At 51.5% G+C, this 18,463-nt stretch overlaps 2 protein-coding genes across 7 annotated transcripts in view; one reads left to right on the plus strand and one right to left on the minus strand.

The window, feature by feature from the left end:
• Positions 1 to 4,020, minus strand: part of LOC137424750 (SEC24 homolog B, COPII component) — a 125,702-nt gene extending 121,682 nt beyond the window's left edge. For both annotated transcript variants that reach the window (XM_068112516.2, XM_068112515.2), the window contains exon 1: positions 3,911 to 4,020. In XM_068112516.2, the coding sequence (XP_067968617.2) occupies positions 3,911 to 3,947 (37 nt within the window). In that variant the 5' untranslated portion in view covers positions 3,948 to 4,020. The remainder of the gene's footprint in view (positions 1 to 3,910) is intronic.
• Positions 4,021 to 4,510: 490 nt separating this feature from the next.
• The window catches only part of LOC137424752 (uncharacterized), a 62,985-nt gene continuing 49,032 nt past the window's right edge, over positions 4,511 to 18,463 (plus strand). For 4 of the 5 annotated variants that reach the window (XR_010983979.2, XR_010983978.2, XM_068112517.2 and 1 more), the window contains exon 1: positions 4,511 to 4,756. Coding sequence is in view for 2 of the 5 variants with exons in the window: in XM_068112517.2 (XP_067968618.2) it covers positions 4,710 to 4,756 (47 nt within the window). In the remaining 3 variants the exon portion in view is untranslated. Of the gene's footprint in view, positions 4,757 to 10,681; positions 10,866 to 18,463 lie in introns of those variants that run through there. The other variant, XM_068112519.2, reaches the window with a different exon arrangement.

An 18,463-nucleotide genomic window follows, 5' to 3' on the forward strand; every position in this document is an offset into this window, starting at 1 on the left:
AACCTGGACCCACGTTGACCACAGGTAGACCCCCTTAGACCTCAATGTTTTTAATGCTGTTAACAAAACGGAGTTTCAACATACCAAATATCATTTTAGCCAAGTGTGGTCATAAAACCATCGGCAGTTTCGGACAAGTTGCAAGTGTTCACTGACAGAAGGATGGACGGCATGCCATCCAGTATGCTCAATGGAACTACGTTCCAGGTGAGGCCATAAAGAAGATCTACAAGCAAGGCTAACAGTGGTCGGAAGTGTAAGCTTGATAATCGGGAGAAACGTGTGTTTGTGACATGCTAAGAATCCCAGGACAACAGCTGCAAAAGTGGCTACAGAAATGAATACATGGCCACAGCCACCGAAGTGGCTACAGCCTGCTCCCAATCACCAGTAAAGTAATGGCATTCATCATTGCTTCGGATATCAAATCCTTCCTCTTCTCCAATGGCTTGATCTCTGATCATCAATTTGGATTCAGACCAGGTCACTCTACTCTGGACATGCTGCTTCTGCTGTCTCAACAATGGATGGAGGTCCTCAATGTCAAACAGGAAATTAGAGCTGTCTCCCTTAATATATCGGAGCCTGGTGTTGGGCTAGCGGCTAAGGAGCCAGCTTAGGATCCTAGGATGCTGGGTTCGAATCCCGGTCGATCGCTGAATTAACGCCAGGGGGGTTGACTCAGCCTGTCATCCTTCCGAGGTCGGCAAATTGAGTACCAGTTCACTGGTAATTCCCTGTTTGTTGTAAAAAGGCGACAAAAAGGGTTGGCGGCAGGAAGGGCATCCGGCCGTAAAACATCGCTTCAAAAAGGGGACCAAAAAACAACAACAACCACGGTCCCCGAAAAAGGCCAACCCCCGCTTTGCGGGGAAAAATGGCCTCTAAAAGGTGGGGGTTTTTTTCCCCTTGATATATCACGTGCCTTCGATACGGTCTGGCACCCCGCTCTTCTCACCAAACTCTCCTCTGATAGTATCTATGGAAATCTCCACACATGGCTGTGGACGTCCTCTCTGGTCGTAGTCAACGTGTGGCCCTGAATGGATTTCTCTCATCTCCCCTTCCTGTTCAGGCTGGATTTCCCCAAGGCAGTGTTCTGGGCCCTTTGCTTTTTCTGGTCTTCATCAATGATCTCTCCGACTCTCTGGAAAATCCTCTCTATCTCTTTGCTGATGACTCCACTCTCTGCCGCTCCATACCTCATCCCTCAGATCGGCAGTCCGCAGCCTCCTCACTCTCTGCAGACCTGGACAAAATCACAGACTGGTCATACAAGTGGAACATGTCTTTCAATCCTGACAAATCCCACACTCTCACTATGTCTCTTTGAAAAGACCGCCTGGACAACCCTCCATTCTACTTTCTCAACAATCCTCTCCAAGAACTTCTGTCACTCAATATCTTGGGTCTCACAATCTGCCATGATCTTTCCTGGGGAAAACACATTTCCAAGCTCGCCTCCAAAGCCAGTCGCCGACTGGGCATTCTCCGTCATGCAAAGTCCATCCTTGGCACACCTGAGCACCTCACCACATACAAGGCTTTCATCCGCAGCTCAATAGAATACTGCTCTCCCCTCTGGGCTCGTGCTCCTGCCTCACACCTAGCTCGACTTCACGCTGTTGAAACCAAAGCCTTCAGAATCATTGGCATCTCCCGCGATGAAGCCGATTGTGAGGGCCTTTCACTCACTCACCGCAGGCAGGTTGGTCGTCTTTCTGTCTTCTACCGACTCCTCCCTGGCCTAGCAACCCCCAGCCCTGGCTGTGCTCTGTCCCTCAAGTACTCCTACAGGTCGCACAAGATCTGCCTGCAACTCTCTTCTGGTCAAACTGCCAAAATCAAGACTCTCTGCTCACCTTTACTGCTTCATTCCTCTTTACTCCTGCCTCTGGAACAAACTCCCTCACTCTCTTCAATCCCACTCGTCCCTCCAGGTCTTTAAAACAGCTGTTCACCACCATCTCTTATCTTCCCCCATCCAAAACCTTGATCTTTTCTACCCCCGTTAATTCACCCCAGATCCACTTTCCTGAAATACGGACTTCTTTCCTGGAAGTCATAGCAGTGTCCATATGTTTTTTCAAACGTATGATTTGGGCAGTTGTTTTTTTTAGCTCTCCAACCCTCTCCCCCTCCCCGGGGGGGGCCCCACCACCCCCGTTCCCTCGCCCCAAGCCCCTCTTCCTCCCACAGATCTCCCTGCTCTCAAATGTTGTACTTGTGTGCTTCCCCCTCTCTTCCCATCTTGTCTCCCGCTCCCATCATTGCATGTTTTATGTGTCTGTGCATGTTTTCATGTTCAATGTGCTCGCTCTTACACGAGCCTCGGTCTTGTATACAAAAAAAAAAAAATACACCCACAAACCGAGCAATGTCTGCCTCAACAACTTGTCGTGAAATGCACAACTTCGAGTTTAATAGCAGAGCTGCCCCACGTAAACCCTTGATTATCAAAATGAATGTGTTATCCCAATAATGGGTTTCCAGGACTGTACTTTGGGGATTGTGGAGAAGTGTGATATGGTCATGACTTCTTATCGGTCACAGTTTACAAAACCAGGGCAACCTGTCAGACATCACCACAAGACTGCTGATCGGTCACAGTTTGCAAAACCAGGGCAACCTGTGGGCCCTTTACTCAAGACTGCTGATCGGTAACAGCTTACAAAACAGGGCAACCTGTCAGACATCAACTCAAGACTACTGATCGGTCACAGTTTACAAAACCAGGGCAACCTGTCAGACATCAACTCAAGACTACTGATCGGTCACAGGTTACAAAACCAGGGCAACATGTCAGACATCAACTCAAGACTGCTGATCGGTAACAGTTTACAAAACCAGGGCAACCTGTGGGCCCTTTACTCAAGACTGCTGATCGGTCACAGATTACAAAACCAGGGCAACATGTCAGACATCAACTCAAGACTGCTGATCGGTCACAGTTTACAAAACAGGGCAACATGTCAGACATCAACTCAAGACTGCTGATCGGTAACAGTTTACAAAACCAGGGCAACCTGTGGGCCCTTTACTCAAGACTGCTGATCGGTCACAGATTACAAAACCAGGGCAACATGTCAGACATCAACTCAAGACTGCTGATCGGTCACAGTTTACAAAACAGGGCAACCTGTCAGACATTAACTCAAGACTACTGATCGGTCACAGTTTACAAAACAGGGCAACCTGTCAGACATCAACTCAAGACTACTGATCGGTAACAGTTTACAAAACAGGGCAACCTGTCAGACATCAACTCAAGACTACTGATCGGTCACAGTTTACAAAACAGGGCAACCTGTCAGACATCAACTCAAGACTACTGATCAGTCACAGTTTACAAAACAGGGCAACCTGTCAGACATCAACTCAAGACTACTGATCGGTAACAGTTTACAAAACAGGGCAACCTGCCAGACATCAACTCAAGACTGCTGATCGGTCACAGTTTACAAAACAGGGCAACCTGTCAGTGTCAGACATTAACTCAAGACTACTGATCGGTCACAGTTTACAAAACAGGGCAACCTGTCAGACATTAACTCAAGACTACTGATCGGTCACAGTTTACAAAACAGGGCAACCTGTCAGACATCAACTCAAGACTACTGATCGGTCACAGTTTACAAAACAGGGCAACCTGTCAGACATTAACTCAAGACTACTGATCGGTCACAGGTTACAAAACCAGTGCAACCTGTCAGACATTAACTCAAGACTACTGATCGGTCACAGGTTACAAAACCAGTGCAACCTGTCAGACATCAACTCAAGACTGCTGATCAGTCACAGTTTACAAAGGTTCGCTCAATGAACTCGAAAGCAAACAAGAACCGTCTCCACGATGGGTTCACACTCTTGGTGTGGTGCAGGTATATCAGGGAGTGCGTGTACATCTCACCGTTTCGGTATGGCTGCTGAGAGCGCGACGAATCCATTGGACAGCAGCTACGCAAAGAGCAGGATAGTTAGGCCGCGCCAGGGCAGGCCAGTGGGGGCAACACCGTGATGACGTCAGTTCCTGATCACACACGATCATGTGCTTAAATGTTAACCGATTTTAAAACCCTCAACTATTACGTGTTTCAACGACAACAACAATACGACTGATATGAACTTATAACACCATAACATGTGTTTACATCTTTGCAGGAATCTACGACACATACATGCACACCTAACCACCAGCAGGATGTATGTATAATATACGTATAGGACGAATATGCAGTAAGGCGTTGAAAATTAAAACCGGACGAACCTATAAATTTAAAAGGTGTAAAACAACAATGAAACCCAAAGTCAAAACGAAGTATTTTCCCCCATGAGATTAATTTTAAATGCACAATGTTCTTTACTAATATTGCAGGTCGTATGACTTGCAGGATTGGTCTACTTGAAATAATAGGATCAGGATATTGCAGGTAGTATGAGCTGTACAATTTATGGTGCACTCCTGCTGCGTTATCTCTTCGGTTCCTCCATTTGCTGGAGTAGAGGCGGTGTAGCAGACGGTTCGTGAGAGGTGATGTACAGGTATATAAAGTTTCGTTGGGTTAATTGGTCTCTCAAAACACCCCACCCCTACCATGATTACTGCCCTGACGTAAATTCTATAACGAATAACTGATAATTGTGAGAGAGAAAAAATATATTGCTGGAGACGCAGTCGATTCAAATTTCAAAGGGAATAAACAAACAAGATGAACACGTCGAGGAGCAAACGACGTCGAGTCCCTTTTCAAACACAGTAAGTGGTCGGTGTTCATGTGATAGATCCACAGTGGTCGTCAAATCTCTCGGAGAATTGTTGTTTGAAACTTAATCTGCAGCATAATTTATGTAAATTGTGTTATGTTTAAATAAACTGTTGTAGCGTGGTGCTACGCACGCAACTTGTTTGCCAAAGAAGGTAAGCCACAACGCGTAGGGTCAAAAGAGTCTTTATTGTAAAGCTCAAACTGTAGCACTGACTTGCTCGGGGCTGCGAGCCCCATGTATATCCCGAGGCCACGCCTACGCCTCGGGCATGGTCGACACCCTCTTGGTGCGCGGAATGATGTCAGCGAGCCATCGTGTCTGCCACACGCGCTCCCCCCCCCCAGAATTCCCGCGCACCTGAAGGGTCAGTTTGCGGGGCAAACGGATGACCCGGCCGAAGTGCCCTCTGGCGGCTGGCGGCGTCTGGGATGCTGCTGGCGGCATCTGGGATGGGTGCAGGACAGGGTGGTGGCGTGCCGGGGGTCTGCCCGCCGGGGGGCGGCCCCGACGCGGGGGCCGAGCCATTGGCGGGGGGGTGGTCCACGTCAAGGTGGGCCGGCTTGAGGCGGTCCACGGAAACGCGGTCAGGAGTACCGCCGATGTCCAGGGTGAAGTGTTTCGCCCCGGTCTCCAGCACGCGGAAGGGCCCGTCGTACGGGAGCTGCAGCGGTGTCCGGTGGGCGTCATGGCAGACGAACACGTACTCCGCCGTGCGAAGCTCCGGGGCGACGTGCGTTGGCGGGCACCCGTGTTGCGCCGTCGGCACCGGGGCGAACCTCTGGGCAGTCTCCTGCAGTGCGGAGCGCCATGGTGCCGTGGAGTCAGGGAGGAACTCGCCCGGCTCCCGCAGCGGTTGTCCGAAGACCAACTCCGCCGTGGATGCGCGCAGGTCGTCCTTGGGCGCCGTCCTGAGGCCCAGCAGGACCCAGGGAAGCCTGTCGACCCAGCCGCCGTCGCGGAGGGTGGCCCGGAGCGCGGCCTTTAAGGAGCGATGGAAGCGCTCGCACAGGCCGTTGGCCTGAGGGTGGTAGGCCGTGGTGTGGTGCAGCGCAGCTGGACGCCGAGCCCCCGCGCGACCGCCCCCCAGAGCTCCGAGGTGAACTGGGGGCCGCGGTCGGACGAGATGTCCGAGGGGGCGCCGAACCGGGCAACCCAGGTGGCGATGAACGCCTGCGCGACGTCCGCCGACGCCGCCAAAGGCACGGCCTCCGGCCACCGGGTGGTGCGGTCCACCATGGTGAGGACGTGGGTGAAACCCCGCGAGGGGGGCAGAGGTCCCACCAAGTCCACGTGAACGTGGTCGAACCGACGTTCGGGCACAGTAAACGGGGCCAACGGGGCCTCGGTGTGGCGGTGCACCTTCGCGCGCTGGCACGCGAGGCACGTCCTGGTCCAATCGCGGAAGGTCTTCTGGAGGCCATGCCAGACGAACTTGTCGGCGACCAGCCTCTGGGAGGCCTTCGTGCCTGGGTGGGACAGGCCGTGGATGGCGTCAAAAACCCGGCGCTGCCAGCCCGCGGGCACGATGGGGCGAGGCCGGCCGAGGGAGACGTCGCACAAGAGGGCCGTGCCCGCGCCGTCGAACGGCACCTCGGTGACGCGGAGGCCCGTGACGGCAGTCCGCAAGGCCTGGACGTCGGGGTCGGCAGTCTGGTCCGCCGCCATCCGGGCATAGTCGATCCCGAGGTGGACCGCGTGGGCGACGGACCGGGAAAGGCAATCCGCCACCGGGTTGTCCTTCCCCACGACGTGCCGGATGTCCGTCGTGTACTCGGACACGGCCGAGAGGTGACGCTGCTGCCGGGCCGACCACGGCTCGGCGACCTTGGCCATCGCGAAGACAAGGGGCTTGTGGTCGACGAAGGCCGTGAACGAACTGCCCTCGAGCAGATGGCGGAAATGCCGGACCGCCAGGTGAAGCCCGAGGAGCTCGCGGTCGAAGGTACTGTACCGCCGTTCGTGTGGGCGGAGCTGCCGGCTGAAAAACGCCAGCGGCTGCTAAGCTCCCTTCACCCATTGCTCGTGCACCGTGCCCACCGCGTAGTCCGACGCGTCGGTGGTGAGGGCGATCGGTGCATCGGGCGCCGGGTGCGCGAGCATGGTGGCGTTAGCCAAGGCGAGCTTCGTGCCCGCGAACGCCGCGTCCATCGGCTCGGTCCAAGCAACGTCACCTTTGCCCGGCTTCCCCCGGAGGGCCTCGTGCAGGGGGCGCAGGAGCTGGGCGATGCGGGGCAGGAACCGGTGATAAAAGTTCACCATGCCCAGGAACTCCTGGAGCCCCTTGATCGTGCGGGGGCGCGGAAACCCCCTGACCGCCTCCACCTTGGCCGGTAAAGGGATGGTCCCGTGCCTGGTGACGAGGTGCCCTAAAAAGTCGATTTCGGCGACGCCGAACCGGCACTTGGCGGGGTTGATGATCAGGCCATGCTGGCCCAGGCGTTCGAAGAGCGTGCGGAGATGGCGGAGGTGCTCCTCACGGGACGCGCTTGTGACATTGATGTCGTCCAGGTAGACGTAAACAAAATCCAAGTCGCGCAAGACGCTATCCATCAGCCGCTGGAACGCCTGAGCCACATTCTTCAACCCGAAGGGCATCCGCAGAAACTCGAAAAGGCCGAATGGTGTAATGACGGCCGTCTTCGGTATGTCCTCCGGCCTGACGGGGACCTGGTGGTAGCCGCGGATGAGGTCCACCTTGGAAAAGAGGGACATTTTCGCCAACCGGGCGGAAAAGTCCTGGATGTGAGGGACCGGGTAGCGGTCGGGGGTGGTAGCATCGTTGAGGCGGCGGTAGTCCCCTCACGGCCGCCATCCCTCGCCGAGCTTCGGCACGATGTGCAGCGGCGATGCCCAAGCGCTCTTGGAGCGCCGCACGATGCCCAGCCGCTCCAGCGTAGCGAACTCCGCTTTCGCCACCGCGAGCTTCGTCGGCTCGAGGCGGCGTGCCCGGGCGTAGACCGGTGGCCCGACGGTGGGGATGTGATGCTCCACCCCGTGCTTGACGGCCACCGCCGAGAAGGTGGGCCGCGTGAGGGCCGGGAAACTGGCGAGGAGGCGGGTAAAGTCATCCGCTGCCGGAAGCGTACAAACCAAACTCGCCGGGACGGAACCGTTTAACAAGCCGCTTGGTGAGCCGCTCAGTGAGCCGCTCAACGAGCTGCTCAGCGAACAAGCGAGCGAGCTAAAGGTTTCGGCCTGGACGAGCCTTCTGTGCTTCACGTCAACCAACAACCCATTTGCACATGGGAAGTCCGCACCCAGCAATGCCATGGGCACGCTGGCGGTTACGAACGACCATTGAAAGCGCTGCCTTCTGAGCCGCAGGGAGAGGCAGCGCTTCCCGAACGTGCGTATGGGTGTACCATTGGCTGCAAGCAATGCGGGGCCCCGGCCCGCTTGTCGGACGCGTGGGCTGGGATGACGCTTACCTGCGCTCCTGTGTCGCAGAGGAAGCGGCGCCCGGACAAGGTGTCCGCAATGAATAAGAGGCTGCCGGAATTGCCGACGGCCCTGAGTGTCGGCTCGGTCGTTTCCCGACTTGCCAAACGAGCACGGCGGGCAACACTTCTTAGTCTTGTGGCCGAACCTGGCGTGGAAACGGCACCAGGCTTGCGGCGGGAGCGGCGGAGGCCGCGGTTTTCACCGCTGCAGTGGTGGTGGGCGGGGCGTGGCGGCGGCCACGAGGTGTGCATGCGCATCAGCCTCCGGATCCACGACGGCCGCACCGAAGCTCGCCCGCGTGTCACAAGCCGCGAAAAACTTGTCGGCCTCGACGGCCAGAGTGCGGGGTTCCCCTATTTTGGAACCGGCCAACGCGAGGCATACCTGTGCCGGTAGCTGGCGTAGAAAAAGCGCCCGGAATAAAAAATCCGGGGCTTTGTCACCCAGCAACGGCAGCATGTAGTCCATCCGTACCGATGGTCGTGTGTCGCCGAGTTCGGGAAGGTCCAGGAGGCGGTCCGCCCGTTCGAACTCCGTGAGGCCGAACGTGGCGATGAGGAGATGTTTGAGCACCCTGTATTTGTGCTCTGCCGGTGGGTGCCGCAGGATGGACACGACTCGGGCGGCCGTGCCGGGCCCGAGGGCGGCGATCACGTGATAGTAACGCGTCTTGTCCGCCGTTATTCCTCGAAGCTGGAACTGTGCTTCGGCCTACACGAACCATACCTCGGCCTGTGCTTCCCAAAACTCAGGGAGCTTTACCGCGACCGCGTTGCTGGCCATGGCGCGTTCTGTGGTCAGCGACGGCTGAACCAAAAGGGGTCACCAGTGTAGCGTGGTGCTACGCACGCAACTTGTTTGCCAAAGAAAGTAAGCCACAACGCGTAGGGTCAAAAGAGTCTTTATTGTAAAGCTCAAACTGTAGCACTGACTTGCTCGGGGCTGCGAGCCCCGTGTATATCCCGAGGCCACGCCTACGCCTCGGGCGTGGCCGACACCCTCTTGGTGCGCGGAATGATGTCACCGCGCCAGCGACCCATCGTGTCCGCCACACTGTACTATATTTTAAAGGCAGTATTATTTCGCCGGGACAGGTAGCAAAACCCTTCACACCACTTTTCTGATGAAGCCATTTTATTGGTTAATATGAAATGACGTCACTGTTGATATTTGGCAGTCTCACGTGAAATCCATGTACAGGCACTGCAGGTTTCCGAGATAGTACCAGCAGCTATAGTAGGCCTATTCCTGTAGACTTTCCGGTCTTCACAACGTGAATCAAGTACAACTTTAACTTTACCGCACATGCACTATTCTGGAGACAAGTAACTTGGAAACTTTGGTTCCATTATACTATTAGTATTACTATTACCCAGCTTTGTCTTTTGAGGGAGGTTGTCCAGACGTGGTCACCCTTTGGCTAAAGATCGCACCCGGATCCGACGGAAGCGGTTCAGTTTGACATTTTAAATATGAACCCTTTCGAATTACCCTTTATAACTCTCTCAAATTACCCTTTATAACTCTCTCAAATTACCCTTTAGAACCCTCCAGAAATACCCTTTAGAACCCTCGAGAATTACCCTTTAGAACCCTCTAGAATTACCCTTTAGAACCTTCTAGAATTACCCTTTAGAACCCTCTAGAATTACCCTTTAGAACCCTCTAGAATTACCCTTTAGAACCCTCTAGAACTTGGATCTGTTGGTGTACAATTTTGGAGGGTGTCCTCACATCGTGGTCCGGTCCCCCCCCCCCCCCTACCCCTCTCCATCCCGCCCCACACCCTCGCCCCCCCCTCCCATTCAACTTACCACACTTTGTTACAGGGCATCGGTTCTACCAAAGTAGTTTCTTGGCTGTAGGTCATGCTGGTCAGTTTTGCCATCCCTCTCCCAGCAGTAGTCAGGGTAGGTATTTGAAAAACATTCATGGTACTTTGCTTTGTAATTTGTTTTGGGTGCCGGCGATAACTCGCCTACTCTTCGTGAAGAACACCTTGGGATCTCCAACGTCCACCAACTAATGCTGGCAGATGGGACGCCCAGTTTAACGTCCATCCGATGTCGGACACACACATTGAAGATTCATTGGGATGACAGTTTATAGTTGTGTCGAGATTCGAATTTGAATTCGTTCAATTAGGTTGCTTTGATGACATATTCATGAAACACATTCCAATTCCATTTTAAATCCTTCCTTTTTTCCATTGGCTTGATCTCTGATTATCAATTTGGATTCAGACCAGGCCACTCTACTCGAGACATGCTGCTTCTGCTGTCTCAACAATGGATGGAAGTGAGGTCCTCAATGCCAAACAGGAAATCACAGCCGTCTCCCTTGACATATCTATCTCGCGCCTTCGATACAGTCTGGCACCCCGCTCTGCTCACCAAACTCTCCTATAGTATCCAGGGAAATCTCCGTGCATGGCTCGTGGACTTCCTCTCCTGTTGCAGTCAATGTGGAGCCCTGAATGGAATTCTCTCATCTCCTCTTCCTGTCCAGGCTGGGGTTCCTCAAGGCAGTGTTCTGGGCCCTGTGATTTTTCTGGTCTTCATTAATGATCTCTACGACTCATCTTTTTGCTGATGACTCCATTCTCTGCCGCTCCATATCTCAACCTGACGAATCCTGTGTTGAGAAAACCCAAGGAGGTAAATTGTGGCTGCAAAGCCAGGTGGACAAACGTTGAGTGCTTGTATTACAAATACGTGTCAGGTGTTCATGTTTATTAAGAAGTAGTGAACTGTGACAAAATGTAATATGCCATGAGCAGTGCTGATATTGATTCTGTAGCTTGTTTTAAATGCTGCATATCTACAGTTGGCCTATATGATAACAAACATGTTGTAAAACCATTTACATTCCCAATTTATCCGAAAGGTCATCCCACACATTAGTTCAAATAATATTGTCGCATGACTACCCTTGGTGAACACCTTAGGGTAGCATGGATGACCAAACGAGCTGTTACTCTGAGGCGTTCAGTTCAAATGGTGGAGAATACACATGGGGAAGCAAGAGGGAGGGGAAGAAACCGGAGTCTTACCTGAACGGCTTCCACTCGAGGTCTCCACACCTGAAAAAAATAACAACGAAAACGGGTTTAAAATGTACAAAAATAACAGGTTTATTAAAATAAATGCCGGTACAAAGAAACGCACGACAAACTAAATTCCTAACTTGAAGGACCATCCACACCAGACCCAAACACGGACAACAACAACACAACAACAGGCATTTTAAGGCCATTTTCCCTGCAAGAGCGGGGGTTAGCCTTGCGGTCCCCATGACAATCTTCTCCATTTTGCCCTATTTTCTGCATCTCCCCTTGTTAACCCCCTTGCCCACATTTCTTCTTCGACCATCTTTGGCCAAGTCTTTCTCGATCTTCCCCATCCTCTACTTCCTTCTACATTCATTTCCATCACTCTTCTCAACCAGTCCCTTTCATCCTTCCTCAACACATGACCAAACCATCTCAAACTGTTTCTCTTCACAGCATCCATCACAGGCTCTATTCCCATCATCTTTCACAATTCATCATTTGTCTTCCTCTCTCTCAACGATACTCCACACATCCACCGAACCATTCGCATTTCCACCCTTTCCAGCCTTCGTTGCTGCTCTACGTTCATTACCCATGTCTCGCTCCCATAAATCACAACACTTCTCACACATGCAGCATACACCTTTCCCTTCAGCCTCAACGACACTCCCCTCCTCGTCAGCACGCCACTCAGTTCCCGAAACTTTTTCCATGCACATCTCACTCCAGCAACCGTTGCCGAGTCTGATCCACCTTCTCCATTCAGCATGTCTCCTAGGTAACAAAATGTTTTCACACCTTCCAGCTTCACGCCGTCTCCAAGATCAAACTCAACATTTCCTCCATCTGCAGCTCCCTCTGTGCACATCTTACACTTGAATGTAGCTGCCACACTGGTTAATGACTCTCTCGAACCACTACATTTTTGATGAACCCACTCAGCGCACATTGTACATTGAATGGAATTCACTCCGACACCCTTCCTGCACACAGCACACGGCCACTTCCCAGTTCTTTCCACCTCACCACATGCTTTATCACTTGCCATCACCTTCGTTTTTCCGATATTCACCTTCAGACCTTTTGTCTCCATACATTCCTTCCACTTGTTCATCTTCTCCTTCAGTCCATCCATACTTTCTGCAATCAACACCAGATCATCTGCATACAACAACTCCCACGGCAAACCCTCCTTTACGTTCCGAGCCAGCACCGACATCACAGCTACAAATAGTAGTGGACTTAGTACCGACCCCTGATGCACTCCCACCTTCACCTCAAACTCACCACTGTTCCCGTCCTTCGTCCTTACAGCTGTGCGCGCTCTTTTGTACATTGCCATCACTACACTGATCAAACATTCCTCCACTCCTAACTTCCTCAATGCCCATGTCACTACTTCACGTGGAACCCCATCGAATGCTTTCTCCAGATCAAGAAACCCAAGAAACAACTTCCTCCTCTTCTCCATGTACTTCTCCTGCAACTGCCTCACAATAAAAAGCACGTCTGTCGTTCCTCTTCCTGGCATAAATCCAAACTGCATTTCGTCAATCTTCACTTTCTTCCTTATCCTCCACTCCAACACCCTTTCCAATACCTTCATTCCATGCTCCAATAACTTTATCGCTTGATACGAGCCACATTCCAGAGGGTCACCTTTCCCCTTGTATAGAGGGACGAGGGTACTCAGTTCCCAATCCACTGGAATGCGGCCTTCTTTCACCACCAGATTGCAGATCTCTGTCATTCCCTTCACACCCCAATTTCCCGCTGCCTTCAACATATCTCCCACAACTCCCGTCGGCCCTCCCGCTTTTCTACTCTTCATTGCTTTTATCGCTTCCTCAACTTCCTTCTCGGTTATCTTCTCTGCCAGTCCTAAAACTGGGTTACTCTCTATGTTGCCATCCCATTCATTCTCTGCATTCAACAGTATTTCCATATATCTCTTCCATCTTCCTTTAATTCCATCTGGGTCCACAACGATTTGTCCCACTTCATCCTTCAAGCAACTCACCCCCATCACATCAGACCTCTTTCGCTATCTGCTTTGCAATCCTGAATACCGCCCTCTGACCTTCTTCCAAATCCAAGCGTTCATGCTCTGCCTTTTCTGCCCCCATAACCTTCACCTTCTGCCACTCCTTGAACTTTTTCCTCTTCTCGTCAATCTTCTTTCCAACTTCATCATCCCACCACCATGTTTCCGAGTGCCTTGGTGGTCCTTTTGTCCATCCAGATACCTCACCAACGGCTCCCAACAGACTATCTTTCATTGACCTCCCACCACTTTCAACCTCAACCACATCATCCTCTACCATACTCGGCCTCTCTTTTAATGCCTCCCTCACTGTCACCTCTTTTAACCTCCACACCTTCATTCTCGGTTGGTACTTCACCCGTCGAGCCCTCCTCGCACCTTTCACCCGCAGACAACCAAGTGGTGCTTTGAAACAGCCTCCTCCCCCGGGATCACCTTTGTGTCCCGGAGGTGCCCCCTATCTCGCCTACGCACCAGCAGGTAGTCAACGGTTATCGTCGACCCACCTGACGTGTATGTAACAAGCTTATTATCCTCTTTCTGGAACTGAGTATTACAAATCAACAAATCAGCTCCATCAGCAAACTCCAAAATCCTTTCACCTTCTCCATTTCTCACACCATATCCGTAACCCCCATGAACTCCCTCAAAACCGTCCATACTCCTTCCCACATGTCCATTTAGGTCTCCTCCAACCACAACAACTTCCTCATCTTTCACGTTTTCCATCAGCTTCTCCATTGCACACCAGAACTTGTCCTTCTCTTAATAGCTCCGACCAACCTGCGGAGCATATCCTGAGATGACGTTCACCAAGAGCTTTCCAATCATCATTTTCACCATCATCAACCTTTCACTCACTCTAGTCACACTCTCCACACTGTCTACAAAACAGGACACCAACACCATTCACGCCTGGGCACCCTTGCCATACAAACTTGTATTTCTGTCCCTGCCTACCATTCACCATTCTCACACCACTTCCCTTCCTTCTCATCTCCTGCACACAACATATGTCCACTCTTCTTCTGACCAATATTTCCACCACTTCTCCTGATCTCCCTGTCATTGTCCCTACATTCCATGTCCCAAACCTCAGAAACTGATCTCCACGTCGGGCATCAAACGTTTCGTCGTCATAAATGGAGTGATTTTCCACCCTTGCTTCGATCGGGTTCCCCACCTTGAGTTTTGACGAGAGGGAGTGGGGTCCCCCACAGGGTACTTTGGGCTGTACCCTGCCCATATGTAGTTGTAATTGTCATGGTTCTCTTTGTGAGGCAATGTTTTCATGGCCGGATGCCCTTCCTGACGCCAACCCTTTTAGTCGCCTCTTACGACACGCAGCGATACGGTGTACCTATTCTAATATGGGGTACACACCGAAACACGGACAAAGGGAAATATAATGATGTAAAAATAAAAGGTGTAATTTAATTGCACTTAGCTCACTTGACCGGTGCGTCTTGTCAGGACTCGTCCAGGCCCCGAGCGCGCAGTCTGAACGCGGCTCTGATGTTGGCGGGAAATCCGCTCGCTCCCGCGCTGCTAGGCCTCAGTACGCCCTTGTTCACTAGGCCTCTCCCGTGGGCGTGATGTAGGACTCCCGTGCGAAGCAAATGAGCAGGCGTGCAGCTCGCTCCTCCAGCCGTGCCTGTCTTTGTCATCCTCGCGCGATAAACTGCAGCCCTCGGTCCGTGGCTCTGCCTCTGCATGACCACCAGCAAGATCTCGGAACACGGCCGGTCCGCGATGAGCTTCCTTGAGCCAGAGATAAAATGCCACCGTTCATATGAGGTTCAGGGCGAGAATGCGTAAGAGCGACCAATATCAGTCAGAGTGTTCTGAACTCCCCACGCGTAAGAGAACAAAATGTCGGGGACACAGTCTTTTGTTGTTCTGGTGCTCACGTCATCTCAACACGTCTCCGTCCCGACCCTATCAGTGAGTTGCTCCCTACCAGTCCTTCCCTGCTCCTATCAGCAAGTCCCATCTTACCTCGGCCTTGTGCCAATCAAAATCCTGAGCAATCACTGCCCTTCTGGGCGTGGCCCTCGGCCTGCCATTCCTGTGCGCTTCCAAAGTCAATGTCATCAGTGTCCTGGCTTCCGGTAGGTTTTATTATTGGTGAGTTTAATGGGCGATTTTGGCTCGTGTCTATGGTGTGGTGCCAAAAGGGACATAGGAAATTGATTACAGAGGTAACGACATACAAGGGATAAATTACCCATAATCCCTGAGCTAATTAACATACCCCACTCTTCGTAATGGGGATGAATATACACCTGACACGACATCCGGGCTAAACAATTTCCCTACTTATTACATGGTGGTTCTTCTTTACGACAATCAGAACATGCTAATCTATACACTCTACCTGGTTCTAAGGTAATCATTGTCTACCCCCTACAAACGTAACACAACCCCCCCTGGAACCGGAGCTTCCGCAAGGTTAATTGCAGGCGCGACCATCCCAGTCTTAACACTCACCGACTCACACTTAATTAACCTATGAAATAAACCAGGAGGGCTGTGGGAAGTGAGCCTTAGCTACTTTCCTATTCTCCTTATCATTCGACCCTCTTAAGCAACAATTCACATATGTACAAAACTTGATTCCTCGCTCCAAACTCCTGGGGCAGGAAGAAAAGTCAACAAAGCACACAAAACCTACCTTAACCACAAAACTTAAACAAAGATGCAAAATTCAATGAAACATTTGTACAACCCCTTCCAATACAACCCCTTCCAAACATATTTTGTACAACCCCTTCCAATCTTCCGCTTCCGGTCTTGCCGACGAGGGTTGGTTTATTCGCAGCTGTCCACGCTCTCCATCGAAATCGAAGTTAAGTAATTGTTCCCATTTGTATTTTCGTTATAACTGTATTTATTTTATGGTGTGTGTACGTATATTGTGTCCCAAGGAAGATTTTTCGGTGCAAATCTTTCATACCTGTATAGAAAATCGTGTTAATTCGTCTTGTGTCTTTTGAGGCCTTGTACAGTGTCCAACCTTGAGGCTTTGTTTTTCTCTCAGCGGTCCGTCGTTTGTGCTCCAATAACTTTCGTTCTCTGCTTTTCCCAGTCTTTTCACCCCATAGCCCACTTCCTTGTGCAAATCTCAACTCAAAAAAAAACATTTCCTTCTCTGGTCTTATTCTTTGTTCTCATTCGTTTATTCGTTCTTATTCGTTCGTTCTTTCTTCGACCACGTGTTTCTCCCCCATTTCCCCAGATAGTTTTCACTGTTATTAACCCTACAATGTTTACACTTTCCCCTCAAGTTCTGTATTCCGTCGTATATTATAACACCTTTTTCTTCTTCTTCTTTAAAAGGCTGCTTTCGACTTGCTCACCAAATCTATTCATCCCAAAAAAAAATTCCATCTCTTATAGTGCCTTTTTTCTACATTCCCTAAACTCTCCTGCACTCCATCCTCCATCCAGCGTCCTTAAACGTATTTTTGACTCGAAGGTCACAAGAAACTCATTTTGCAATAAATGTTCGTTTCCTATTAATCGTACACTTTCTAAAATCCAATCTCACCCCTCCCCTCCAAATCTTCCCCATAACCCCTCCCCTCCAAATCTTCCCCATCCCCCCCCCCCCCCCTCCAAATCTTCCCCATCACCCATCCCTTTCAAATCTTCCCCCTTTCCCCTCCCCTCCTAATCCTCCCCATCACCCATCCCTTTCAAATCTCCCCCCTTGCCCCCACCCTCCTAAACTACCCCCTCACCCCTCCCCTCCAAGACTCCCCCTCGCCCCTCCCCTCCTAGACTCCTCCCTCACCCCTCCCCTCCAAATCTCCCCCATATCCCATCCCTTTCAAATCCCTCCCCTTGTCCCTTCCCTCCTAAACTCCCCCCACACCCCTCCCCTTCAAATCTCCCCACCCTCATTTCTTCTCAATTTCCCCCCTCTCACATCCCCTCCTCAAAGTGTCCTCCCCGCTTCTTCCCCATTCCAACTCTCACCTCCATCTCCCCCAACCTTCTGCCTCGCTCTTCCCCCTCCTCAAATAACACCTCATTGTGCCTCACCCAATCACCATCAAACCTTTTGTCCGCCCCATCCTTCCCTTTCTCCGAGCTATTCTGAAATCTCTGACACACCTTCAACAGCTCTCCCTACATCTTCCACCTCTTCCACATCTTACCCTACCCCACCTCCCCCCTGTTCTGTATCCGATGCTCCCCCTTCCTCTTCATTAACGGTATGGACCTCAAACATCCGGGGCCTTCGTTCAAACTTAACTGATCTCTCCATACAGGTTGCTGCTGTCAAACCAGATGTGATCTGCTTAACAGAAACTTTCCTCCTTCATGATGTCTCTGATTCCTTAGTATCTCTCCTGGGTTACTCCCTCCTCCGGTATGATAGACCTGAGCCTCGCCCTGGAGGTGGGGTTGCTATCTTTATCAAAAACTCTCTTCCTCACTCGCCCTGCACTGCACTCTCTCCACCTCACCCCCAGGAATACCTCTGACTACGGCTTCCCCTTCGCTCCCACCTCTTGTTCATATGTGTGTTGTACCGTCCACCAAACAGTGATGACTCCATCTACATCTCGCTGTCTGATAATATGGACCAACTTCTATCTACTCATCCCAACTCTCTCTTCCTCATATGTGGTGATTTCAATTGTCACCATGCCAGTTGGCTGGGTGTGGGTACCTCTCTCACCAGCCATGGCTCCTCAGCAAAGGACTTCTGCGACTCACTGGGACTGACACAATCTGTCAATTTCCCGACCCGGATCTCAGTCAATGGAGCATCTTCTCTTCTGGACTTGGTTATGACTAACTTCCCTGAAAATGTCTGCTGCTCTTCTTCTGCTCCAATCGGATCATCTGATCATGTGCTTGTTAAAGTGGACATCTCTCTGACCATTCTCAGGGAGCCTGCTCAGCGTCGACGAGTCTGGCATTTCACTCAGGCCAATTGGCACGGTCTTCAAGCAGCCATCAATCATCTGGACTGGTCTCCCATCTCTACCACCTCTGACATCAACTCATCCTGGGAATTCTTCCAAAGTAAATTGCTCTCTCTCATGCACAGACTTATCCCATCTCGTCTTCAGTTGTCATACCCTTCCTCCCGTCCATGGTACACGGAATCTTGTGGTGAGGCTGTTGCCCACAAACAACTTGCC

The sequence above is a fragment of the Myxine glutinosa genome, chromosome 4 (genome assembly GCF_964187855.1).
Source record: "Myxine glutinosa chromosome 4, kmMyxGlut1.1, whole genome shotgun sequence".
Lineage (NCBI taxonomy): Eukaryota > Metazoa > Chordata > Myxini > Myxiniformes > Myxinidae > Myxine > Myxine glutinosa.